The following is a 28,000-nucleotide window of genomic DNA, read 5'->3' as shown; positions in this document are numbered from 1 at the left end:
TTGCACTTCTCGAATTCTTTTATTTCACAGGATGGCGTGTAAATGTGGTTAATAGGAAGGACATCACGGTCAAAACATTCTTTGTTACTTGGAGACACAAAGTGAGGCGCGGCAAGATGGCGGAGTCTGTTCTTCTGATGACGTCACAGTTCAAACTGGAGTGAGCTGCTGTGGAAAACATGGTTGACAGGTTGAGGTAAGCAGCGGCGGCGCCCTGGGAGCGTCACAGTTTGTGTTGCCTCCACAGGCGGCTCATGGGGATGGGGTTGAATCTGCCGCTGCGGTTGCTCCTCATGCCCAGGTACTGCCTCAGCAGCTGGTTCACCCGTTTCTGACTGTTCCATTTGCGGGCAGATTTCCGGACGCCTATGAACCCGCCGTAGCGCTTCTGTAACGGCCTCATAGATGAGCCCAGCAGCTTCCTGTATGCGTGGCGCCCCCTCTGAAAGCCGCCAAAGCGTTTGGATAAGGCGACGCCCTCTGAACTCTCACCTTCATCGGCCTCTAGCTGGCCATCGCTTTCCACGTTCCTCTCCTCTCTGGGCTTCTGCTCTTCATCCGTCAGACTGAGATCCAGACTCTGCAGGCCCTCCCCCTCCTCAGAGGATCCCAGCAGCGATGAGTCATACTGGACGCTGCGCTGCTCGAAGGGTGTCTCATCCCGACCCCCCTCCTGGAAACGCTCCGCAGCTGTCGACTGCACCAGTTCACTGTCAGAGTTCAGGTCGACAGAGGTCAGCTCCAGCTCCTCTCCCGTTCTCTTGAAGAGAGCGCCTCCTCCAGAAAGTGTAGGATGGAGCGACAGCTTCACAGCGCGTTTGCAGACGTCCCACGTCAGCGAAGAGGAGATGCGACCCTCGCACTCCAACAAACACACCTGCAGAGGGAAGAGAAACAGTGACGAGGTGAGGCGTGGTGACAACAAAGATCCCAAAGACTTTGAAGTCCCTGAATTACTTGCAGTCATTCAAGCACTAATCAGGCTTAAGAAAGAAGGTGACAGTGAGGATGCTGAGAATATTGGGCTCAAGACCCCGGCAAATAATCGCAGGTGTTTAGTCCACACACCAGAGCAACGTGACGGACGAACGTAACGGTGCTGACAGGCCTGAAGTATCTCCGTTTTCTACAATCACAAATTTTCTTTCCTTAGAACATAAATCATGAAAAGGACAAATAACGGAGCAAAGCAGACGCTCTTATTTCAAGTCGAACTCACATAAACTGGCTGTCTGTCTGAACATGTGCGTGTTCCCACTGATCTCTTACTGGTTGTTTCCTCACATGTTGCATTTCCTACATTCGAGTGCTGCTTAGCAAACATAGCAGTGTGATATTTCTGACCTGATATTTAAAGAGTTTTAGCTAGCACTGCTGTTATAGTCGCTAGTTGTTAGGAGTAGTGGTAACTTGGATCATTGTATTTATTAAAGCTTAAAGCTACAGGCAAAGAATCCTACAAAGGATTGTAAGGTTTCCTGGGGTGAGACGGTGGGCTTTGTACTTCTTTAGAGAAATGCAGAAGGACAGCTTTTGCAAAAAAGATGTAAATGGCTGTGGTGACCACATATTTCAAGAAGAAGATGGTTTTGAATAAGAGAGGAAGGCGCACAAAGGTGCAGTCTGAAAGAGATAAACTGCAAGGTGGTGTAAGGGGTGGGGTAGCTGTGGTGCATTGGACGGCAGCCTGCAGCTTGATTCTGGACGAGAAGGGGAGGTGCACCTGGTGGTTGACTGAGGAAGTGCAGGGAAGAATTCAAAGGAAGAGGTAAGCAAAGAAGAAGTGGGATAGTCCTCTGAGGCTAGACGTACGACAAAGACAGAGGTGGCGAAGGAAAAGGCTCAGTGAGTTTTATGTGAAGCTGGAGCCTAACGAGGGAAAAGCCAGAAAAATGTGTTTATCTTGGAAACTGAGAGGATGCTGAGGAATGCAGAAGAAGCGTAAAAATAGAGCTCCAGAAGGAAAACACTTGATGAGCGACGCCATGAAGACTTGTTGAAGCTACGTTAAGTAGAGCGGTGACAGTCGGGGGGGAGGGGGGGTATTACTGGTTAGCTTAACGTAGGCAGCTGTATCATATCTGTTATTAACCTCTGTCTCTCTTCCACAGCATGTCTTTATCCTGTCTTCCTTCTCTCACCCCAACCAATCACAGCAGATGGCCCCGCCCCTCCCTGAGCCTGGTTCTGCTGGAGGTTTCTTCCTGTTAAAAGGGAGTTTTTCCTTCCCACTGTCGCCAAAGTGCTGCTCATAGGAGGTCATATGATTGTTGGGCTTTTCTCTGTATCTATGAAGCGTCTTGAGGCGACTTTTGTTGTGATTTGGCGCTATATAAATAAAATTGAATTGAATTGAATTGAATTGAATTGAATTGAATTGAATTGGAGGCCGCTAATGTTTTCCAGTCCTCGTCCACAACAGTCATTACACCAGAGCTCTTCACTGTCTCTTTGCTGTTGGTTCCTTTTGGAGCATTTCTAACAGAATATCAAACTAAAACATGGTTTGCTGAGCTACAGTCTGTTACTTAGCACTAATTAGCACTAGCATGTTTCTCTGCATCTTATTCAGCTAGCTAGCCAAGCTAACTAACGTTAGCTGATGAATCAACAAACATTTTAAGGTCACTTCTGGCTCTACAAGAATAGGGATGGGTATTGATAAGATTTTCACGATTCCGATTCCATTTTCGATTCTGTTTAACGATTCGATTCTTTATCGATTCTCTTTAAAAAGGAGAACACTAAGGTCTAATAGCTTAGAACTTTGTTTTATATCTTCTCTTTGAACAAGATAGAAATTTAGGAGTAACATGGCCTTACAAACCCAACAGTGAGATCTTAAGAGATCCACAGCCTGCGGCTCTTCAATGGGGGGTCACAGGGACCCAGGAAAAAAACTGTAAATGTAAAATAATGAAATAAATATTCTTCTGTAGCAATAACAAAGTATAACATAAATTATTCTGTAGCAATTACACAAGAATATCCAGTAATGTCCCTGCCTACAATTAAACACCTTCACTTACTGAAAATCATCTGCTGTGACAAATGGCTGCAAGCCTTTGACCACAAACTGAGTCACTGCTCGCTGACATTCGTCTATCCCGGCCTGAAAGGAGACGCTACGGTAGACTGCAGCGAGAACTGCCAGCATCTGAGCCAGACTCTGTCTCATCATGGTCTCCTAAACGCACAGTAATGGCAGGTTTGTAATAAGGCAGATCACGCTAACATAATCTGCACTGTTGTTGATTATTTACCTGCCGCATTAACGGGAGAGGACGTGCAAACGTTACCGCTGCTGCTGGGTTGAGATTCACGAGTCCGGAATTAAAAACGCGACATTCATTTAAGGTCATCGTGTGTTTGTGAGCAAATGCTTTTGCATATTCGTAGTGTTTCCTTCCTTAAATGAAATATCTACTTTGCAAGTATTGCAAGTTGCCCTGTTGTCATCCGTTCTCGTGAAGTATAATCAAACTTTTTAGTGTTTGAGCCGCCGTGTTTCCTGCCAGGTAAATGACGCTCCGCAACGTGGTGACGTCATTCGGGGCGACTGGAATCGATAAGGGAATCGTTTGCAAAAATGGCAAACAATTCCAAGGAATTGAAACAGTGGGAACCGGTTCTCAGCAAGAACCGGTTTTCAATACCCATCCTCACAAGACAAACCCTGCGCTGCCTAAAACTCTGATGCTGAAGCTTCAAAATGAGGAGTGGCTACATCCATCCATGATGCTGCCTTTGAATATGACACACATGTATGAACATGTTCACGGGGAAAAAGCTGCCTTTTGTGGCACAAAGTTAGATTCATGAGACAGAAAATGATGTGGCCCACAAACGAGAGTCAGGTAATAATTATCTGTGTTTGTTTGACTAGAAGCTGAACTGTTTATATTACATCGAGTGAATTCAACTATTTCTCATATGAAAAAGTCTAATGAGACTAATGACTTCTTCCTGAGTCCCCACGCTGTGAAAATATGCATATATGAGTTTATAGCCAAAAAGAAAACAAAATGTAAAAGCTAGCCAGTCATTTCAATCAAATATCTTTTCTTCTAGTCAAACAGCCAAACACAAAAATTTGTGTGGCCATGATTTTATGGCATTACTATATTAGTTTTAGTGCAGGCGTCAGCTGAACTAACCTCCTTTTAACCTTGATGACTCGGGTGTCACAGGAGTTAATGGGCCTCGTTCTGCTGTGTTCAGCATGAAAGTTATCTGCGAATGTGACACATCCATAATTTGACAAATGTGACATCGACTACTGCAAAATGATTGACAGCACAAAATTGGAGAAAAGTGCGAGGCTGTTGGAAGGACAGCAGGTAAATGATGTCTTTTGCTGACAACTATTTATTTCCGAACGACTCTTCAGCTTCAAGACGTTACGTTTCCGCTCCTAAAAATTTGGAATTGAACTTTTCTGTCTGTTTGTCAGCGCTGAATGTCCACCTCGTCTTAATGACTTTCCCGTCATAGTCGTGACGCTTGATGGTCTGACTTCAAGGACCAATGAAGAACATTTGAAGTGCATTTAAAGCTTTTTTGATGCAACGATGCCTTTTCTTGTTCAGTAAATCCACATATATTTATCACCTATATTGTGCATCCATATATGGCTGACAGTAGGTCAGCGTATTCTTCTCTTTCACCCTTTCCCAAACTCCCAAGCTTGCTGATTTCAGTTTGAGGTAAGAAGCAAATCCCATTTGCTCGTCAACTCTCGCTCAAACGAGATAAATTGCATTGTTATCAGAAACCTGCTCACATCAAAGGAAGGAGAGAAGAGGGAGTTCTGCTGTGAATCTATCAACAGAAATTAATTATCCATCGTAAATGAAATGAGCGCACCAGGGGATTCTCCGCAGCGGATCAATGGAGCAATCTAAAGGAGTTTATGAGCGAGTGGACTGTGGACTGTGGACTGTGCACACAGTCCACAATTTATATACTTGTGAGGATAAAACGGTTGAGAAAATTCTCCAAGAGGAGCTCGCTTCAAAGGCTTAATTCTCACAGAGGAGCTGGGTCAGGGCTGGCTCTTAAATACAGTGTTGAGATTTTGATGTACTAACTTCTTTGAACTGATCAGAGAAGCAGCAGAGGTGGGGTTGGGGCGGACAGATCAGAGTTTAAGGCCCACCTTGACGCCTTCTTTAAGGCCAAAGGCCATGTTATGAGCCATCTGCAAACATCAAAAGAGTTGTTCCTGTGAGGAGTGACTGATAATGGTGTGACGGAGAGCCAAAGAAGTCACACTTTGCCTGCTGTGTGATGTAGTGGACAGATACAGATGTTCAGGTAACAAAGTCCCGCTGAAGAAACCGAACCAAAGAGGAAACCAGAAAATGTAAACCTTTCCAAAACGTTTCCATCAGGGTGGCGATTAGCGAAGGTTATCGCTATCAATAGTATATCAATAGATCATATCATCAAAGTTGATATGAAAAACAGTAACATACTAAAAAAAGAGAAAACAGATGAAAGAGAAGGACTACATCATCTGTCAGCCCCAGAAATTCACTGCAATTAAAAAAAATCCTGATTCTCCAGCAAGGAAATGTGAGGAATACGGGAAGGTCACAGCCTGCACCTTAATTTACTGTGTGGTTTTCTTCACATGGGATTGTATTGTAATTTATTTTGTGATTTATGGTAGTTCTAGAAAACAATATAATATAATATAATATAATATAATATAATATAATATAATATAATATAATATAATATAATATAATATAATATAATATATAGGGTGAAGGTAACAGTGGTCCCCGTGGTAATCGGAGCACTCGGTGCGGTGACTCCCAAACTAGGCGAGTGGCTCCAGCAGATCACAGGAACAACATCAGAGATCTCTGCAGGCCTACTTGTTGTTCCTAGAGTATTTAAAAGTAGAATGGGAGGCAGAGCCTTCAGTTTTCAGGCCCCTCTTCTGTGGAACCAGCTTCCAGTTTGGATTCAGGAGACAGACACTATCTCTACTTTTAAGATTAGGCTTCAAACTTTCCTTTTTGCTAAAGCATATAGTTAGGGCTGGACCAGGTGACCCTGAATCCTCCCTTAGTTATGCTGCAATAGACGTAGGCTGCCGGGGATTCCCATGATGCATTGAGTTTTTCCTTTCCAGTCACCTTCTTCACTCACTATGTATTAACAGACCTCTCTGTATTGAATCATATCTGTTATTAATCTCTGTCTCTCTTCCACAGCATGTCTTTATCCTGTCTTCCTTCTCTCACCCCAACCAATCACAGCAGATGGCCCCGCCCCTCCCTGAGCCTGGTTCTACTGGAGGTTTCTTCCTGTTAAAAGGGAGTTTTTCCTTCCCACTGTCGCCAAAGTGCTGCTCATAGGGGATCATATGATTGTTGGGTTTTTCTCTGTATCTATGAAGCGCCTTGAGGCGACTTTTGTTGTGATTTGGCGCTATATAAATAAAATTGAATTGAATTGAAAAGAGCGCAGTCCTGGGAACAGCTAAGATACTGCAGGACCCTCAAGCCCCCAGGCCTCTGGTAGAGGACCTGAGCTTGGAGGATAGAGAGAGATGTGTGTGCGAGAAATTCTTAAGTGAAATGTAATATTCCTGTATGAAAAAGCAGCATATTGATGATAGTTTGTTTCTTGAGCTGCAAAGACAAAACTGAGTTTCCACCAGTAAAGCCACTGGACCCAGCTTGGCTGGAGAGCTAACCACCTGGGACACCACATGCTGTGCAGCGTACAAACCACTGCTGGAGACAAGAGCAGAGCTGTTCACCTTGTTCTGACTGTTTTGTGTAAAAACACTTAAACGTAGGCTGATAGCATGCAGTAGCTAACTTAGCTAATGGTCCAGCTCTAACAGGGAGTGTGGCAGATCTCTACAATGTTCAGCACGAGGCCCCCAGGCCTCATAACATCTCTGTGCAACAATCAAAGGTGTGTCAGGAACCAGCTGTGGCTGTTTGCAAACACGCATAAGGGAAGCAACGCCACACTTCTGTCGAGCAATGATTTTAATTGGACGAAAGTCTGGCAGCTAATGACAAACAGACAAAGTAACCCTGGTTACACTCTCACCTCCACACAGCTGAACTACAAACGAGAGCAGGAAACACTGTGACTAAGAGCCACATCACAGGTAATTAGCACATATGTAAACAAAAGCTGGCCTTTATAAAAATGACAGTAAGTAATGAATGTGGTGGTCTGTGTGTGTGTGCACGGGCATGTAGGTGTGTGCACAAATAAATCAATGGTCCTGACATTATAGCGAACAGCGGCGGCCTCACGCACACACTCTCCGTCTGCAGTGGGAGACAATGGAATTGCTCCGTGGATTCCATCTGTGGCTCAGTGGGACAAACACAATGAGGTGCTGATCAAATGTGTCAGTCAGCGATGTCGGCCCAGGCTGATGATACTGAGAGGCAGTCTATTGCAACTTCCAAAAAGGTCCCAGCTGTCTTTCCTCTGCATCATTATCAGCTAAATTAGCCGTCCTACAGCTACTCGTGGACACCCACCGACTATTTTTACCCACTGATTTTTCTCAGACTGCTTGGAATGAGATTCTGTGCCACGTGGAAATTTTGGGTTCAGTTCGGAGAACGATCACATCCTCCCACTGTAGAGGCCGGGATTTCCTGAAGGTCACACAGAACTGCACAAGTGCTGCAGGTACTCACAGAGAAGCAACACTAATCTAAGTGTCTCCATCATATCACCGTCACCGTGCATTGCGTGGCTTTCTTTAGTTTGAACCCCGACGCTACGAGAGAAAAATAATAGGAAGTATTTTTTTCAGGTTTTAGGATTTTATGTTAGTCTAAGTCTGTGTGTTTTGTTTCGCACTAACCACCCATTATAACACTAATTGCCATTTGTGTGCCATTGGCACAGAAAGAATATTGGCACTCTGCACTGACACCTGTCCACACAGGAGATGATAAGCACTTCCAGCATAAAGAGTGCTGTGTGTCTATCTATCTATCTATCTATCTATCTATCTATCTATCTATCTATCTATCTATCTATCTATCTATCTATCTATCTATCTATCTATCTATCTATCTATATATCAGTTTGGTATGGAAGCTGCTCTGCCAGCAGCCGTAAAGCACTACAGAGGGTGGTGAAGGCAGCAGAGCACATCACTGGAACGTGGCTTCCTGCCATTCAGGACATTTACCTCCAGCGATGCCTCCGTAAAGCTCACAGCATCATCAAGGACCACAGCCACCCAGCACATCAGCTGTTCTCCTTGTTAACATCTGGCAGACGTTACAGGAGTCTGTCTGCTCGGACTACAAGACTTAAAAACAGTTTTTACCACCAAGCCATACGACACCTCAACCACAACACTTAAACACACACAACACAGCACTCAGAAGCTACCCTGCAGCTTCACAAGTGTTTAATCTGCACTGGTCATTTCACTTTATTGTCATTGATATTTATATTTAAAGTGCAATACTGTAATTTTCTGCTGCTCATTCCTGTGCAATATCCCATCTGCCCTCCCGTCATATTTCTTTTCAAGATTTTCTTATTTAATCACTAGTGTACATATACTTATATTTATAGATACATATATATTTAGTCATCTTTTCTCTTTTACCATGTCTCTCTAATATTTAGCTCCTTACTATTTTTATATTTTTATATTTTATTTTATTATATTTTACTATATTTTCTGTACTGTATCATGCTGCTGAGTGACTGCTGCTCGTCAAACACATTTCATGTTGACCCTGTGCTAACTTGCATATGACAAATAAAACTTGAAACTTGAAAACTTGAAACTTATCTATCTATCCATCTATCTATCTATCTATCTATCTATCTATCTATCTATCTATCTATCTATCTATCTATCTATCTATCTACCTATCTATCTATCTATCTATCTATCTATCTATCTATCTATCTATCTATCTATCTATCTACCTATCTATCTATCTATCTATCTATCTATCTATCTACCTATCTATCTATCTATCTATCTATCTACCTATCTATCTATCTATCTATTTATCTATCTATCTATCTATCTATAGCAGAGGTAAATAAAAATCAGCCGACTGAGGTAAACTGTATGAGCTCATAACATTGTCCTGGTTGTCCTGTTGCTTTTTTAATTTCTTCATTTTTATTAAGCAAGCTTTGTGGGAACACTAGGCTAATAATGGATGATTATCATGGTTGTCTTAAAAATGCACTGTGGTTAGGGAAGGTGGAACCAGAGTTACCCCAGAATGTCAGACTGTTAAACTGGAAACCTAAAGTTTTATGCTTTTTAGCCGTGCTGGCTGTTGTTTGAGCACAGGGTAACCGAACACGGTGGTCATGTGTTTGAATGTGCTGGGAAGCAGGGACCTTTCTTCTGCATGGGTTCCCTCTGGGTCCTCCAAACGTACAAAGACATACACATTAGGTTAACTGGTAATTCACTCGCTGGGCTCACGTCCTCATTTTAGGTTTGGCAGCGTTTTAGTAGAAGAAGGTATGAACTGAGCTGCGGTTTGGGGGAGGCCTCAAAGGGGACTGGCGGCTGCTCCCGGCCCGGCAGAGCCCCATGTACTAGAGCTGGATGACCGGTCTCGAGACCACTTTTACGTGGTCTTGGTCTTGCTATCTCAGATCGACATAGGGCCTGTCTCAATATGCGTACTTGTGATACGTCATCAGTCGGAGACCAAATACTGTTCCAAGTCGAAGTACGCATCAAGCCGAGAACGCGAAAAAGTCCCGGATGTGTTCTCGCTCCGCCCGTTTTATCGAGCATGCATCGGTGGTGACTTGTGTGGACTTGGTACAGCTAAATATCCCAGAATGCATTTCGTCCAAAACTCAAACGGACGAGCGGGGCTAAAAACGTTTAAATATTACTCTTTCTGGGTCACAAAATAAACTTTTAAGTTCTTTTCAAGAATGTAGCTGTGTAAACTTCAAATATCTGCCCGATTTATCAAGATATCATATATTTCCAAACGAGCTCCGACGTTTTCAGAGACATCTGTGACCCGCCAGCTCCATAGCAGACAGCGAGGTCGAGGATTATTAGAGCCGGCGAGAACAGCGGACTCCCGGCACATCGTTTTCAACCCCCCCCCCCGTCTTTTGATATATACATGATATATAAGTCTCTTAGGTAACTTCTAAATGTTAATGTTTGGTTTATTTCAGTGTTTTATTTGTTCCTGAGTAAACCGGCCTGGCTGTGATTAAAGCTTCATAACATATTACTCACAGTTAAATTAAGAGGGGACGGCAGTAAAACCTCCGGACCTGTGACATCATCAAGTACGCTGGTGTACAAATCGCGAGTCCGTGCTCGCGTTCTCGCCGAGTCCGGACTTGCCGAGAATACTTGAGAAAGAGGTTGTATCCTAATTCAGGGTCTGCAGCCTTAAAGGCCGCATTTTAAGGCCGATTACGTCACCGCGACGCGACGAAGGCTGTCCCAATTCAAAGGCTGCTCGAAATGCGGCCCTCAAATGCGTCCTTCATTTCCCTGAATTTTAAGGACGTGGCGGTGTAGACTTCGCAGCCCAACATATCCCAGAATGCATAGCGCGGCGGTGGGTGTGGATAATTTTGCCGAAAAAAAACGGCGGATGAGGGGCGCCAGAAGAGTAAACTTTAAGTAAGTACTGAATATTATGTCCCTTATTTATGTGCAAATGTTTAATAACGAAGAACATTAAAACATTCCTGTTGGCCACATGTCGGCAAAGTCATGTGACATTAGTGACGTTTGTACTAACTTGGTTTTAAAGCCTTTACTTTAAAATATACGCCGTTCAATAGCTGAGCTTAATCAGAGAATGATCAAAGCTCATGTAGAAACAAACAAATGAACAGAAGATTTTCTCCTTCATTTCTGTCAAACAAAGCTGTATGAAACGCTTCCAGCTGTTAGTATCATGGTTGCTAGGCAACCTGGGCAGCCAACGGAGGTTAGACCGTCCCATTTCACAAGCCTCGCACTTCCGGCCTTAGCGGTCTTTGAGTACGCGGCGCAGTGTGAGCAGAAATATACCAAATATACACATATATATAAATACAGAGCATACAAAAGGGATAAATAGAATAAACAGGAATAAGAATACAAGGGAACAGCACATTTCAAGTATTGTGAGTCTATTACACCGTTGGATATTAACAAAAACTATTGCACAGTGAAAAGGCACTACAGCTACTTGTCCCCCCCTCCTCTGTCCCTGTTTCCCCCCCCCCTCTCCCCTCCGTGTGGGACTTTTTAAGTCTGCTGGTCCTTGACTTTGGGAGAAGCAACCTGTCACTGAACAGACCCTCTGGTTGTTTATGGCCGTGTGCAGAGGATGCAGAGGCTGCCCAGCATGGTCCATAATGTCCATATTGCACCTTAATTTGTTTTTATATAAGTGAGTGGAATGAGTCTTCAGTTGAATGTTTTTTAATAGACAAAAAATACTTAAATAAGTAAACGGCGAGTCGAATTTTTGTCTTTTTTTTCTATTTTTGCTGATCCGAAAATCGATCCGATCCGTGACATAAAACCGTGATCCGATCTGAACCGTGAGATCTTTGATCCGTTGCACCGCTAGTATCCATGACACACAACGTAACGTTTGGTAATGCGTCATGTGCAAAAGCATCAGCTCCAACAGCCGTGCTTGGAGAGTGCTTTGCAGTGAATCCGAAGAGTCGACTCCCATTAAGCGAGAGCTTAATTTATCCTAATTTTTTTCACATAGTATCATTATGTGAAAAACAGAGAGGGCGAGAGACGCGACAGTGCAGTGTGTGTCTGTCCTCTCAGTGAGTGAGTGAGACAGGAGACAGCGGTGAGGAGGGCTGTGCGAGTGCATCGCAAAAACACATAAATATGCCGACACCCGTAAACGAAACAGCATCTGGCTGCAGTTTAAAAACTTTTTTGTCTTGGTCTTGGTCTCAGTTTAGGCGGTCTTGACTACAAGTCTACCATGTACTAAATAAAAGTGGGAGGGAGGGGCACGAAAACAAGAACGAACAGCTGGGGGAAACATGTACAGATGAGAACAGGAAGGAGCGTTTGGAAATTCAGATTCTTCGGTTCTAAACTGGTCATAAGTGTGAATGTGAGCTTGGCTGGTTGTCAGATATGTCCCCACATCATGGTTTGCAGAAACTTCAGTTACCCCCTGATGTTCATCTATGCAGGCAACACAAACAGGTGCACTCAGGACAAGCACAGAGAGACGGGAGTCTCTGAGCCTCACGTCCACTCTTCACCAGTTCATCTGACATGCCTGTGTTTGATTCTGAGACAACAGAAAAATGACAGAGCCACACGAGGCTCCAACCTAGAACCCTGTCACAGTGATAACCACCGCATAACCGCCCTGCTTTCCCGCAGTTTCAGCCTGCTTGTTTCTTCCTGTCACCTGTGCAGGTAATAAAGTCATCAGCAGCTCCAGAGTCAGCACTGTACAAAGTGCAACATGGTGTCATTCATCGAGACTCTGCATGAGCTGGTAAAAATCCTGCAAACGCACACGTCTAGTAGAAGTGACATGAAATCTGGATTTCTACTATTCTTAATGATTGTTGCCACCACGACTCTGCTCTGCATGAAGAACCCTATAATGTTTTGGTGACTGATTGAAATATGCTTCATACCTTAATTCTTGTGGAAAAATAAATATTTGATACACTTCTTGCTGTTTTTGAGGTGAAAACACAACAATGTAAATGGTTGACAGCACACAGAGATTATGCACAATGACAACCAGACAAAAACACAACATAAGTAGTGCAAACAAAGCACACACAGGACTATCAAACTGTGCACGATGCGTTACAAAGACACTCTAATCAATAACTCACTGGATCACAATCACGGCCCCATCAGGGTGCTGATGGCTCGTTGCAGCTGCACACATGCGCCGCGGTGTTGACACGCATTCACACAGAATTACAACGACACACACATGTGCTCACCATGGTGTTGAAGGTTTGTTCCAGCTGCTGTTGCTGCAGCAGCAGTCCACAGGCCACACACTGCCCCTGACAGTCGCTGCATCCAGGGCTGAAGAGACATGCCAGCAGGACCACCAGGCACCACAGAGGGATCTTCATCGCTCAGCGCACCCAGACAGGCAGCGACAACGAGGAGCCCAGCAAACAGAAGAGTTCAACACAAGGAGTCAGCAGCTGGAGGATCTGGGAGGTAAAACCTGCGGGATGTGGGTCCAGCCTGCAGGGAGAGAGAGCGGACAGACTGACAGGAATACTGCAGGAATTCCAACTCGCAGGGATAATTTGGTGGATTTGGCCGGCCAGTCAAAGCGTTGGTGGTGGGAGAGTGTTCATCAAATAACAGGAAATGGACAGCGTGGGTGGAGAGAGAGAGAGCACAACCTGAGGCAATAAATGATAAAATGGGCAATTTCCAGTGGACAGGAATCATCCTGTGCAGGCTGGAGGGTTGGATCGCAATCGAAATCACACACCGCAGGCTGGAGATTAGTGAGAGCCGATATGTGCCTCCACAGATTAGCTTGAAACTACAACACAGGTCATTTCCTGAGGCAGCAAGAAATCCGCACACAACAGTGATTGGACGATGATAAAATGGGCATTAGAGCCAATGTTGAGGCAACAAACATGCTAGCAGTGAAGAAATGTGTGAAAGGACGCGTGCGCAGGCTGAGGAAGAATAACCGGTGAGATAGACCCCAGCATCTGGTGTGGCTCTGACTGTCTGACCCCCATTTATTCTGCCACGCACCACCGACTCCCCCAACAACAGCAATAACAAAGAGAAACAGAGCAGCATAGATCGCTGCTGCCTGATAGAAATCCACACTCTGTCTGCAGGCTGAAAGCCACGCACCCACGGCCTCATGCTCGTGTTTGGGAAATATGTTCTCTGTCAAATATTAACAGATTTACTGCTGGAGCTGCTCAACCTGTTGACCTTAAAGGAGAGGTCAGAGGTCAAATAAGAAATACTAATAATGAAGTACTTGCTATATATCAACGATACACAAACTGGAAGAATCACAGTTTGTAAATTTGTCAGATTTCCCACCAGTAAATCTTTAAGGTCGACTCAGGCTACGTGCACACCGGCCGGATAGATCTGAAAACTGCGTTTCTGTCTGAAAACGCTCCGTTTCAGTCGTTTTCACAGAGTTGTGCGTCCACATTTTCTGTCAGTCTGCCCCAGGGCAGCTGTGGCTACAATGTAGCTGCCTCCACCAGTGTGTGAATGGGTGGTTGACTGGGTGTGTAAAGCGCTTTGGGGTCCCTAGAGGGGACTAGTAAAAGTGCTACACAAATACAGGCCATTTACCATTTACCATTTTCCTTGGGGAAAATGTGTCTCAGTATGGACGTGAGGCCAAAACGGAGAGAAAACGTTGCGCATTAGTGTGGACGTAGCCTTAGAGGTCTTAAAGATGTGAGCAAAGTTTGGATTGTTACTCTACACCTCGACAAAATGTTACCAGGATTCAGTCTCTCACGTTTACAGAGAGGAGGACGTGTGTGACGGGGAGCACACACCACACACCACACAGTCATGTATGTGAATCAGCAGGAGGGAAGGAGGATATTAGGGACGTTCAGCCGTTTTCTCGTGGTATTGGATGCGCTGCTGGTCTCAGTCTGTAAGTCTTTACTAGCTGTTTGCACGTGCACGATTACTGAGGGGGTCATGGAAGTTTGGGGAAGGTGGCAGACCTGCAGAGCAGCCAGAGAAGACGATGTTCCTCTCCCCGGTGCGTCTCCTCGGTTCCCATTTACAAACTAAAAGAAGAGGAAAGCTCTACCAACTGGTGCCATCAACAAAATGAGCCAATATTTTTCTTAAAATGATCGATTTTTCCCGTTAGATGTGTTTTCTGTGTTCTCGTGTGAATAAAGTTTTATTTACATTTTAAACAGCGTAGCAGCTTTGTGGGAGTCGGAGGACAATATTAGCGTTTCCACTTTGTTACCACTCGTAGTCATGAAACCAGTCGTGTGTGACTCCAGCCCATTTACACCAGTAGAAATGGTTTCATGGGAATCATTAGGGTAGCTGTTTGTTTGCTTTGCAAAGATCATTTGGTCGCCTGCTGACTAAACCCATTTCAGATAGATTCTCCTGTAAGCAGCTCTCGCCACGTAAGTCGAACAAACGAGTAAACCAGGAAGATGGCGTCGGCCTTCGACAGGCGTCAGCATCACAAAGATCCACCTTTCACACATTAATTATATTCAAACAGCGTGTTCATGTGAATGTGCTGTTGAAAGGGGTTTTGTTCACATCATTAATAATAGTTGTAGTGAAATGTTTTGGTAACTAGATAATGGAGCTCCACACATTCAAAGGCTCATTTAAAAACATTATTATAATGAATATCTCTGAGGTCGAGCAGCACAGCATCACATGCAGATATGCAATCTATGTAGAGCAGTCCCAGTGTTTGCACCGTGTCAGGACAACTTTTTAAATGAGTTTCATTTGAGCGCCCGACGCTGCGGCGTCACTCGTTTAAGTCAGGGCGTTTCAAACTGACTCAAACAGCCTTGAAAATACATTTTGTGAAGCTGTTTGCAGTCAGAGCCACACTTCATTGACAAACACAAACACATTTACAGCCTAAACAGCAAATATTTGAGCTTCCTTCACATGAGGGGTTCTGAAAAGTTGATGTAACGAACGCCGCTGCGCCACTCGGGGCGTGCAATAACCCACGTGTTGGCGAACGGGCGCGCCAAACGAATTTTTGAACTATGACAAAGATGCTTTCTTCCCCACACATTGACTTGGTTTGATTTAAAGTCGTACAGAAATATTTGAGATCAGTATTTTTCTAGAGTTTGAACAAATTTTCCTGCTTGTTGGTGAACAGGCTTCCTAACAGCTCTGATGGGGATAAATTACCACCGCTCCTCGCTGCTTTGGCCATTTTGAATGAAGGCTATTACTTTGTGGATATTAACAATTAATGGACCGGACAGATGTAAGAGTGAGCTGGTTGTAAAGATTTGCACGGATCGGCCAGTCACAGACGTGATTGCCGTCGGTGTTTCCTGCATCACCTGGACGCCTCTTCCCTCCCTTCGCACACAGCTTAATGCCCTGTAATTCGTCTCATTAACAAAAAGTCCAGCGCCATTATTTGCATCTCTAAACAGGTTCTAGGTGGAGTACACACACGTTGGATATGCTTCAAAGTGTTTTTTATGGTATCCTTCCCGTACTGTGGTCACTTTCATATCGTTTGCTTCTGGTGGAGCTCATGCATATGCGATTTGTGTGTCTCTGTTTTGGCCTAAAGTGAGTTAATATTTCAGCAAATGCAGATCCGGTGCAGCCATGTGGAAATGCACACGGAGTTAAGCAGTGAGCTCAGACGACACGAGCAGCAATGTGTTAAACGGCTTTGAGAGAACTGTTGTTGTGATTCGCCACGATATTAAATACCTTTTGTCTTAAGATCACAACGTTCGTTAATACATCACCAAACAACTGTGCGTCCAAATGAAGATTACCATTCAGGATCGAGCCTGTAATAATAATAATAATAGTAATAATAGTAATAATAGTAATAGTAGTACTGCAAGTTTAATACAGGATTTACTCATTAACGGAGCTCCGCTCACTGAAGATCGGTGGGGGTAGAGGATCTTCATTTAACCGATGACGGCTGAAAGCAGTTAAGTCAAGTGATGAGCAAAGTGAGCGAGAACGTTTGCGAAGGGTAGAGCTGCCCTTCCTCCCCACTGAAAGGAGTCATCTGTAGGAGGTGGCCCTGTGAGCGGACCTGGACCCTGATAAGCAGATAGAATATATCTATTAGCTAGATTGTGATATCATTTTGTGCAGGCATTTGTGATCCCTGCAGGATAACCTTTAATCCCACAAAAAAAAAACCTTTAGTACTTGACTGTTTTGTGAACTTCCTGACAAAAATAAAACACCTTTAAACCACTAAACTGGAAACATGATGTTTGCATTTCTGTGGGACCTGTGTGTGGACCTGCCACTGTGCCCAAGAGCCACAGGAGTCACAGCTTATCCACATCTAAATCACATCAAACTCAGTTTGTGTGACACTTTGAGCCACGGACCAACACCCTCCTTTCTCTGCCCGATTTTCTGTAATGATTCGCTTCTCCATCATCGCGCTTAGCCACCTATAATTCTGAATGCTATTTTAGTCATCCTCAACATTTCATATCATTTCCAGAGAAGGCAGTTAACGGGGTGCAGGGGGAGGATATGCACAGACTGGGGGGCTAGGCCCCTACACAGCCTTTTCCCAACACCGCTGGAGCCGGGGAGAGAGTCGTATTCGAAAACAGGGCTTCATCGTGCGTAAATATAAAAACCTTGGCATTCTTAACGAACGCTGACATGAAAGCAAAAAGAAAATGGGCTTTAACGAAGGGGCCTGGCGTCCCTGTACTTTTCAGATGATTCTTCCCATCTCGCTGAAATGAATGCTTTTACCCAGTTCTTTCCAAAACATATTGTCCTGAGCTTCCATTAGAGTTAACGAAGACCCTGAAAGTCTTACGTGTCCTCAAGAGAAATGTTTTTCCCTTTGAATCAGAGAGGAAGCAATCAGAACATAAAAGGGCCACCGCTCTCATGCATTTGCTTTTGTTATCTGAGTACATTTCTTGTCAGAGCTGACAATGAACAATCAGAAACATCTGCGGTAATTTTTCTACCAGTTTACTGTCCTTAAAGAAACGTATTGAAAATCATTAAGGGCAGCGTGGAGGTCAGAAACAGGCGAGTGATCTGTTTTTGACTTTTTTGTTGAAGGAAGGTAATCAAATTGTTTCAAAGAGCAGACAAGTGCCTTTCAATGTTGTTTCAGCCCAGATCTTTTTTTATTTTAGGCTGTTCTGAAATGTATTACTTCAAAAACAGCTCATAAAGGTGTATTTAGTTTTACATAAAGAAAAAAAGAAGTGGCAGGACTTTAGTTTTATTTATTCACAGACTTCATCAACAAGGATGGACAACACTATTTTCCAAGTTAAGAGCCATTTTATGCATGAACTTTGTGAGAATCCGGTCAGACTGGCTATGTGTGAATGCACCAGAACACGTGCAAAGTATTTCAGGTGTTCCATCCATCCATCCATCCATCCATCAATCCATCAATTCATCCATCCATCCATCCATCCATCCATCAATTCATCCATCCATCCATCCATCCATCAATCCATCAATCCATCAATTCATCCATCCATCCATCCATCCATCCATCCATCAATTCATCCATCCATCCATCCATCCATCCATCCATCAATCCATCAATTCATCCATCCATCCATCCATCCATCCATCCATCCATCCATCAATTCATCCATCCATCCATCCATCCATCCATCCATCCATCAATTCATCCATCCATCCATCCATCCATCAATCCATCCATCCATCCATCCATCCATCCATCCATCCATCCATCCATCAATTCATCCATCCATCCATCCACCCATCAATCCATCAATCCATCAATTCATCCATCCATCCATCCATCCATCCATCCATCCATCCATCAATTCATCCATCCATCCATCCATCCATCAATCCATCTATCCATCATCCATCCATCCATCCATCCATCCATCCATCCATCCATCAATTCATCCATCCATCAATCCATCTATCCATCATCCATCCATCCATCCATCAATCCATCCATCCATCCATCCATCCATCATCCATCCATCCATCCATCATCCATCCATCCATCCATCCATCCATCCATCCATCCATCCATCAATCCATCATCCATCCATCCATCCATCATCCATACATCCATCCATCAATCCATCCATTCATCCACCCATCCATCCATCAATCCATCATCCATCCACCCATCCATCCATCCTTCCATCAATCCATCCATCCATCAATCCATCATCCATCCATCATCCATCCATCCATTCATCCACCCATCCATCCATCAATCCATCATCCATCCATCCATCATCCATCCATCCACCCATCCATCCATCCACCCACCCATCCATCAATCCATCATCCATCCATCCATCAATCCATCATCCATCCATCCATCATCCATCCATCCACCCATCCATCCATCCACCCACCCACCCATCCATCAATCCATCATCCATCCATCCATCAATCCATCATCCATCAATCCATCCATCCATCCATCCACCCATCCATCCATCCATCCATCCATCCATCCATCCATCATCCATCCATCCATCATCCATCCATCCATCCATTCATCCACCCATCCATCCATCAATCCATCATCCATCCATCCATCCATCCATCCACCCATCCATCCATCCACCCACCCATCCATCAATCCATCATCCATCCATCCATCAATCCATCATCCATCAATCCATCATCCATCCATCAATCCATCATCCATCCATCCACCCATCCATCCATCCATCCATCCATCCATCCATCCATCCGCTTCCGCTTATCCTTTTCAGGGTCGCGGGGGGCGCTGGAGCCTATCCCAGCTGTCGTAGGGCGAGAGGCGAGGTACACCCTGGTCAGGTCGCCAGTCTGTCGCAGGGCTAAGACACAGGGACAGACAACCATTCAGGCTCACATTCACACCCATGGGCAATTTAGATCACAAACCTATCCCCACAAAGTACATGTCTTTGGACACCTATTTCAGGTGTTTTCCTTATAATTTATTCAGTATAACAACCAGGTTAACAATTTACATTTGCTGTTATTCACATTATAGTACACGTGTTGGCTTGCCTTAAATAGCCTTAGCTAACTCTTTGGTCAGGTGCAGTGTTGATTCTGGACCGACACCATCGTGCTGATGTACGACACCAACGCAGGGATGGGGTGGAGGGTAGGAGCGTAGATCCACACAGACACTGTGCCAGACTGTCTGCTCTACTCTTTCTGACTTTTGAGGGAGAACCAAAAATACTGGAGCTCCTCCACTTGGGAGCAGAAACTATTCCTAAGCTGGAGTGGGCAGTCCAGCCTTTCCTGGCTGAGAACCATTGCCTCAGGATGTGCTAATTCTCCATGAAAACACAGCCGTCCTCAGTATGCTAATACTTTTTATACGGTCTCTGAATAAAAATACCCTCTTGTGTTTCCAGCAAGTGAACAGGGGGATTCATCCTGTACGTTTGTGCACAAAGTTGCAAAGTGAAGTGAATTAATAAAGCTAACGATGGGGTAAATTAGCATTAGCAGCTTTAATAAAAGGTGGAGAGGGCATCCACGGTGTCACAAATGTGAGCGGGGTGGAAGAAAAGCTCCATGCTCGTCTGACAAAGCTCTGACTCACTCCATCTCATCCATTAGGTGTCTGCATAAAGCTGAAGAGCACAATGGAGTCTGCTAATGCATAGATAACCCAGAGGTCCCTCGCTCTCAGCTGCCCTCTTTCTCCCTTTTTAGCATCTTCTGTACTTTCCCCTTTTTCGCTGCCTCTTCTTCCTCCACTCGTCTCCCAACATCTCTGCTTTCCCACATTTATGAATTTTAGCTGATGTGTTATCTCTACAGACATATTGCAGAGGTTTCCAGCCTTTTCCACTGGTTGGAGATCTTAACTCCTGGTCATTAAGATCAACCTGGAGCCAGGAGCCATGAAAGATGGATTGCGTGAAGATGCGATCACTTAAAAGGGGGAAGATGATTAAAATTTCTTCTCTGCCTATTAAATCTCACGGACCATTAATGGTGTGAGATTTATTCTTCATATTCTGAGATTTATGACTGTTTTATGACCTTACGCTCTCCAGTCACTTCTGGGAAATGTGTTGATCTGAGATAATAGTCCAGCGTGGTTTTGTGTGGAAAAGACAACGATACTGATTCAAAAGTCTTATTTCATACACGTTTTAGATGCCTGTGAACAAATGCACACAAAACAATCTTTTAAAGGATTACTTCATGGAAATATACAAACACACTCATTTGTAGCTAAGACGAATTAAACTTTCATGGTGCTCACGAATTTATAAATCTTTTTTTCAAAAGTTGCATTTCAGCTGCTCCAGATGATCCAGAGTCATGAGGGTAAAGACTTCAATAGAAAGTAAACCTGTTCAATGAAAATACACAAATTGGAAAAAGAGGCTCTTTCAAATGTCTCTCGTCTGAATGTAACAAACTGACTCACCTCCTTTGTAGCAAGGTGAGTCAAGTCAGACAGGAAACCGACTGTCGTCACCTCAATGACATTTTTCTGATTGTAAAAATAAACCATGTTTACAAAAGTGCCTGAAAAATACAAACTTCATTCGATTCCTCTTACAATATGACTTCATGTTTTTGGAGTTTAATAACTACTCGCTGCACTTTTCCTCGTCTGTACTTCCAGGACATGTTTCCGTCAGATTAGATCAAAAACACGAAGCGTCCTGAACCTTGTTGTGTTAATGTGATTATACACGAAACAGTAGATAAAACCTCGGTTATCATAGATTGCTTTTTCCAGCCTATTAGTTTAGTTTCACCGCTGTTCCTTTCAGTTTACTTTTTATCTTCAGCAGAAAGTGTTTTAATGTTCATCGTGAATCTGGTCGTGCTGACGGAAAGAGTCAAAAACTAAAACACGCCACAATTTTATTTAATCTCAGATTCTTTAGTTAAAATATCATTTTTAAGGGTTTTTCTGTTAGTAGTTAGTCTAGTTTTTGTCACTCTACTAGTTCTAGTTATGAGTGGATCTGGCCATCTCGCACAGAGAGGGGCAGCCAATCAGAAGAGAGCGTCAGAGAAGCTAGAAGTGTTAGACAGTGGACGCACTCACTGTGGTCCAGTACAATGTAAACACGGATTATATTTAAATATGAATCATGAACACCTGTTCTAGAAGAGTCCAAGAATAAAATGATGGAGGTGGATATGAACATAACTCCCCCACGTTAACACTGTTATTACTGCTGCAAAGGGCTTTTAGCCTCCCTGCATTATGATCAATCATGTTTAAAATTCCAACGCTAGTAAAAATAAATTCTTCTTGGTTCGACCTTCATGATTAAAGAATATTCTGTGACTTCACTCGATAGTTGTTCTGTCTAAAAATCACAAAAACAAATTTCAAAATCACAAAGTCAGTCAGTGCCACACACAGTGCAACACCACTGAAATCACACCACATATGGCTCCCTACACACAGACACACACAGACACACACAGCTGCTGGATCATCAGCCGTGGAAATCCAGCCTGTGCGGCCACAGATAAACCGTGGGTGACTCAGCGCGCCGTTCAGACCAGCAGGAGCTGCAGGAGCTGCAGGAGCTGCAGGAGCTGCAGGAGCTGCGCTTGCAGTTGTGCCCCCGCAGATCCTGAAACGACTAATCTGAGAGAATGCTCTTAATCCGATTTGGACTTTCTGCCACGGCTGCAGCAGATTTCAGGATTGGAACTATTACCTGGCCCATTGCACCATTTAAGAAATGTTATTGTGACACAGATAAACAAATTGACTGGTTACAGGGAACGTGAAGAGGCCAAGCGTAGGCAGGGACATTTGTAGGAAGGGGTGAGAGGACAGGAAGTGAGAACCGGCCGATAAGAGCCGTGAGAAATTCCCCAAGAAGTTTAAAACTGAATGAACGATGTCAGCTGTGGAAAAAATCCGTCTGTTGGTCTTGAATCTTTTATTACACAGTGAGTGATATAACTGTCAGGATACAGTAGTGTGTTATGAAAGGAGGCAGATGGACAAAGAGGCGCAGAGGAGGGCAACAGGTGTGTGTCAGGACGCTGACATTAAACACAGCATCACAAAAACATCACAAACTCGCTTTCTCATTATTATCACATTTGGGTTTTTAGTGAAGTTGTATTGTGATGGTTTCTTTTCATTGTCCAGTAAGCAGAGCTCTCTGTAATGGTTATTCTGGGCAGTGTTTATGTGTAATCAGTGAAGTTATTGTCGGGTACCTCAAACATGTGAGCACAGGCTGTCAGGTTTACTGGCGCCGGCATTTAAAACTCTTCATAAATGTTTGGTTATAATCAAAAAGGCTTTCATGAAGGTGAGATTGTATTTCTGTTGTTTTAGTATATTTTTCAGTATTTCTGTCCATTTTTATTATTCCTAGCAAAGCCCTACATGCTGCTTTGGTGTTAGGTCAGGATCTAGATTAGATTAGATAAAACTTTATTAATCCCTCGGGTAGGTTCCTCTGGGAAATTTGTTTTTCCAAAAAGCACAGCACCGACAGAAGTTACAGAGTTAAGAATATTATATATATATATATATATACACACATATATAAATACAAAGACATATATAGATAAAATATACAAAGGGGATAAATAGAATAAATAGGAATAAAAATAAAAATAAAAATAAAAATACAAGTGAATTGCACATTTCAAGTATGGAGTCTATTGCACTGCTGATTATTAACAAAAAGTATTGCACAAAAGGTATTGCACAGTGAAGAGAAGAGGCACTACAGCTTAGTTGTTCCCCCCTCCTTTGTCCTCCTGTTTCCCCTCCCTCTCCCCTCCAGAGAGGAGTTAAACAGTTTGATGGCGTGTGGCGTCTATATGTCTATAGGTCTATATGCTGGTAAACTGGCCAGAAAACACTGATTGTGATTACATAAAACATTTGTTAGATACCATATTGTCACCAATATAAATATGCAAAATGAAGAATATGTTAAAATTTAATATTCATACTGTAGCTGTTATCCTCACATTGTTCTCATCATATTTTCCAGACTTTAAGCATTTTTGCTTATTTCAATAACTTGATCATCAGATTACGAATTTGCATCGACTGTTACAACATGTTGTGTAACGAATGTGTCACGCACACACTCAACTTCAACAAACGTCCACATTTGTAAAGTCACCGATTGGACGATTGTCACATGGATGTGAGCGCTCACGCTGCCCTGACCAAGGTTTGTTTAAGGTTTCATCAGGATTGATGGAAACACAAACATGCGCACATGTGCTACAATCATTAGTCTAAGTATCATCATAAATACTAATAACACAAGTGCTTTTAATGCACATTTAAAATAATCCAGAGCTGCAGTGATAAAGACGACCCCACCTCCTGTAATTTACACCTATGGCTGTACTGTGATGATGTCACATATCGAGAGCTTGAGGAGGGAGTGGGTGGGGGTGTGACACCACCCCTCCACGCTGCACCCACAGGGTAAGGGTTCGATGCTGTGAGGATGACACGCCACTCCAGGTTTGAAATTCTCATCTGCTGGAAGAATCAGAACTGCTGCTGCTGGAAAACAACACGATGTTGTCTCTCGTTGCTTCTGTTCTTTAGGAAATCGAATGCAGACTGCAGAGCACACCGAGTGAGGAGGTGCAGCTCTCTCTACAACAGTCTCACTAAAATTCTCCCAAATACTAAGTGGGGAAACGTTGCACCCCTCACATTCATTACTGGTTTCTTTCCCACCATCACATCAGATCAGCTGAGCATATCATTGCTACTGTTTCCATCAGTGGCTCAAGCTTTTTCTTTTAATTGGAAATAGATTTGTACCTGGGGCTAAACGCTCACGTGGGTGACATCTCTTCAGCAATCACTCTCTGCATCGCTTATGTCCTTCACAGTGGGGGAAATCACACCCTCATCAAGGTGCATTAAAAGCCTGGAAAGAGTATTACGCCAGTGCAGAGCAGAGCGTAGTGCACAGGCTGGGCCGGGATTGGATGTGTGGGAGACGGAGGGAAACCTGGACGCTCCCATGACATTCCCCAAACCTGTACAGGTTATTTCGTTTGATGCGACCCAAAATGAAAGAATGTGCCTCAAACATCGAATGTGTGAATCCACAAAGACTATTGGAGGTTTTCACACAAAAGGGACATTACGCCCTTAATGATGCGCTCAGTTCTGCAGTGTTAATTCCCCACTCGCTCTGGCTGTACAGCTGAAACTCTGCAGAGTGTTATGCAGCTGACATTGTGTCATCATTGATCTGGTTGCTGTTAAGCTGCGTTGACACCTGTGCGAATCCATTGGACATGGACCCAGGGAAAGCAATCTAGCACGGCCACACGAGCTCCTGACTTTTATCCAAGTGAGGAAAAAGAGAAGTGTTGAACTGCAAAATAGCTGTGCATGTAGCAGCGCGGGGGCAGATAACAGGTAAACCTGCTGTTTTACAAAACAGACCATTAATATGCATATATACGAATAAACAGAAATCTTAATGAATATTTACAGAGAGGCTCTAAAAAGCCTGTAAACGCTTTAATCGGTTCAATCTTTAGCGTAGGCAGCAGAAATCCTAAGAGCAGTTTCAGATGATTACAGGCAGGATGCTCGCACACGCAGCAGCTTTTTTCTTTGTTGCTTCTTTACAAAAAGAAAAGAAAATCGTGACATGTTTGGCAATAAAACGAGTTATAGATTTAACCTGTTCAGATCTAAAGAAACATGGAGTCAGGTTTAGAAATGGGATTACTTTCACGCATCTTTAAACACGAATACACTGAGACGGGGTGGGGGGTGGGGGTGGGGTCAGTGGGACTGACATACCTCTGTTAAAACAGCGCCACTGTCCTGTAACCATCAAACATCCCCCTCGTGTGCACACATTTATTGTGAATGGCACATTAACCACCCGTTTTCTTCCTGTCTCTGCGAGTCTTTACTGATAATGGCCAAAGATTATGCACATTCATTACCATTATCATTAGCATCATCATTATCACGCGCTTGGATAATAACCACGTTCAGCTGATTTTCTGGAGGTTTTTCTGTATTACGGTTTGACTCCAGAAACAGCTTCTTAATATTAATGTTTTATTCAGATCAAACTAACCTGCTGCTGCTGTTTTCTCTTTTTTAAAAACACAAAAAAACAGGAAAATTTGTTTATTGATTTCTTCTCCGTCTCAGTCAACTGTGTTGATTTGACCACTTCTGCATTGTTAGCTGTGTAAAATCACGTCAGCCCAATGGGACTCTCTCTCTCTCTGGTTAATTAAGTAGTAATCAGGTGTGGTGTCTCTACTGCTGATGATCACTGTGCTACCTTTAGAGCCGCAGGGACACAAACTGGGTAATGGAAAAGATTGCTTCAGGTGAAGGAGGATTATTTACAGGATTAAGTCAAAATCAAAACCACAGAGCCAAAGAGAGACAAAGTAGAAAGGAAAAGGCAGATGTAGGAGGTGAATCCTGACAGTGCCTTAAACAACAATATTCCCCCAGATTAATGCACAATGCATGGGACACACAACAAGTCCTTTCCTAATCAACTATTGTCTCCTTTAAATAATCCAGGAAGTGCAACAACACAATCTCTACACAGGTAGACTCACGTTCGAGCGCTTGCTTACCTGGATGTGTGAAGATGTTTCTCGCAGTCTTTGCCTTCTGTGGCGACAGCAGAGTTTGGCTGGCTCAGCTCGTATCCTTAGGCTCAGGGTTTCAACAACTGAGTGCATGCCTCCTCTGAGGCTTCTTATAACGGCACACCCCTTCCCTCCTGGCTCAACCCTCCAGTTCCCCCTCACCTCCCTCCCTTCTCCTGTATATCACCACTCGCATCACCGTAGAGAGCGAGAGAAAGGGGTGGATTCCCCCATTCAGTTACGCACAAACCCCCAGCCATACACACAAACGCTTGGCCCGCGCTGACGCAGGAGGTATTGCCTACGACACCAATTTCATCTTCATCGAGCCAACTGATGAGGCTCTAAAAATATGCATCATCATAAGATTTATCCAGAAGCTCCATGTCAAAGGTGTCCAATGAGCCCACGGCCTCGACACCAGCTTCCTGCCGAGGTCAGGGAGACGACGGCACTTTGGATGATTTTTTGACTACGACTTAGAAAAGCAGCGTCACGGATGGAGGGAGAAGGTCACGGGTCGATAAAGTTGTTTAAGCTGGAAAAGAGTAACATAACAAGCCTTTTGTTGGTGGCAGTGGGGCCTTGAACAGTATATTATTTTATGGAACAATGACCAGTGTGAGGCAGTCAACAGGCAGAGCGTGCAGCCAATCAGGGCCTAGAGACAGGTATGAGTCATGGCAGATATTTGGGGCTGGAGTAGGGGGTTGAAGGTTTGTCCCACGGTGCTGAGAGCTTTCTTTCGTTTTGATAAGGTGATAATGATGTCGACAGAAAGAAGAACAACGACATAAAAAGACTGAAACTGGGAAAACTCAATATTGTGGCTGATCTGAAGCAGACGATGTGGCCAGATGTGACCGGCTGTACTAAAATTGTCCAGGGAGCTCCACTGGGTGGGTGTGGTGTGACAGGTTTAAGTTACTCTCCCGTTAAACTGACCCACACACTGTAATTTGAAAAAAAAAATGGTGGTTTGAAGTAAATATTAACTTCCAAGAAGAAGAAGAAGAAGATGGTTCCAGTGGGAATTCTAATAATGCGATGCTGTGCATGAAATACTGATAATGTTTACCATGTAATGGTTTAACATAAAGACATTTAGCTGTGGCAAGTTACAATGACATTTGTTTTGCAAATGTTTGCCTAGCAAACCAATTTTGATCTGATCCTGGTGTCGGATAGAAAGTTCCTGAATCATGTCTGAGTCCCTGCCTTCAAAGACGTGACAGGAAACTGTGCGCCAAGAAGATGTAATAATAACAATAATCAGTGTTGGGGAGTAACGGAATACATGTACCGCCGTTACGTATTTAAAATACAAAATATGAGTAACTGTATTCCGTTACAGTTACCGTTTAAAAAGGTGGTATTTAGAATACAGTTACTTTGTTGAAATAAATGGATTACACGGCGGTACTTCCCTGTTTCATATTGTGGCGGGTCAGGACTGTTTGGGTTTTGTTTGACAGCTACGATCTGTTGTTCCAGGCAGCGTTACGGTTGCCATGGTTACAGGGTGACGCTCTCTCTGCGTGTTTCCTGGGTGAGAGAGGCCTTTTTGTTGTTGTTGTGCTAAGCTAACAGGCAGAATGCTACAGGTATAGCTCTAAAGAATGTAGCATCATGGGCAGTGTAGTCCGTGCTGCAGGGAGAATGGACTGTCATACC

At 43.8% G+C, this 28,000-nt stretch overlaps 1 protein-coding gene across 2 annotated transcripts; it reads right to left on the bottom strand.

The window, feature by feature from the left end:
- pnocb (prepronociceptin b) lies at positions 1-28,000 on the bottom strand. Of its 2 annotated transcripts, XM_085133806.1 has the most exons (3): positions 26,312-28,000; positions 12,970-13,225; positions 1-877 (listed from the first exon to the last, which is right to left on the bottom strand). In XM_085133806.1, exons 2-3 carry the CDS (start codon positions 13,105-13,107, stop codon positions 224-226), a joined length of 792 nt encoding a protein of 263 aa, XP_084989932.1. In that variant the 5' UTR covers positions 13,108-13,225; positions 26,312-28,000; the 3' UTR covers positions 1-223. The 2 variants fall into 2 exon arrangements, with proteins under 2 accessions (XP_084989932.1, XP_084989933.1); XM_085133807.1 differs by lacking the exon at positions 26,312-28,000 and having other exon boundaries at positions 12,970-14,127.

The sequence above is a fragment of the Neolamprologus multifasciatus genome, chromosome 15 (assembly GCF_963576455.1).
Source record: "Neolamprologus multifasciatus chromosome 15, fNeoMul1.2, whole genome shotgun sequence".
In the NCBI taxonomy this organism is placed as follows: domain Eukaryota; kingdom Metazoa; phylum Chordata; class Actinopteri; order Cichliformes; family Cichlidae; genus Neolamprologus; species Neolamprologus multifasciatus.
This window is presented reverse-complemented; position numbering and strand designations above follow the sequence as displayed.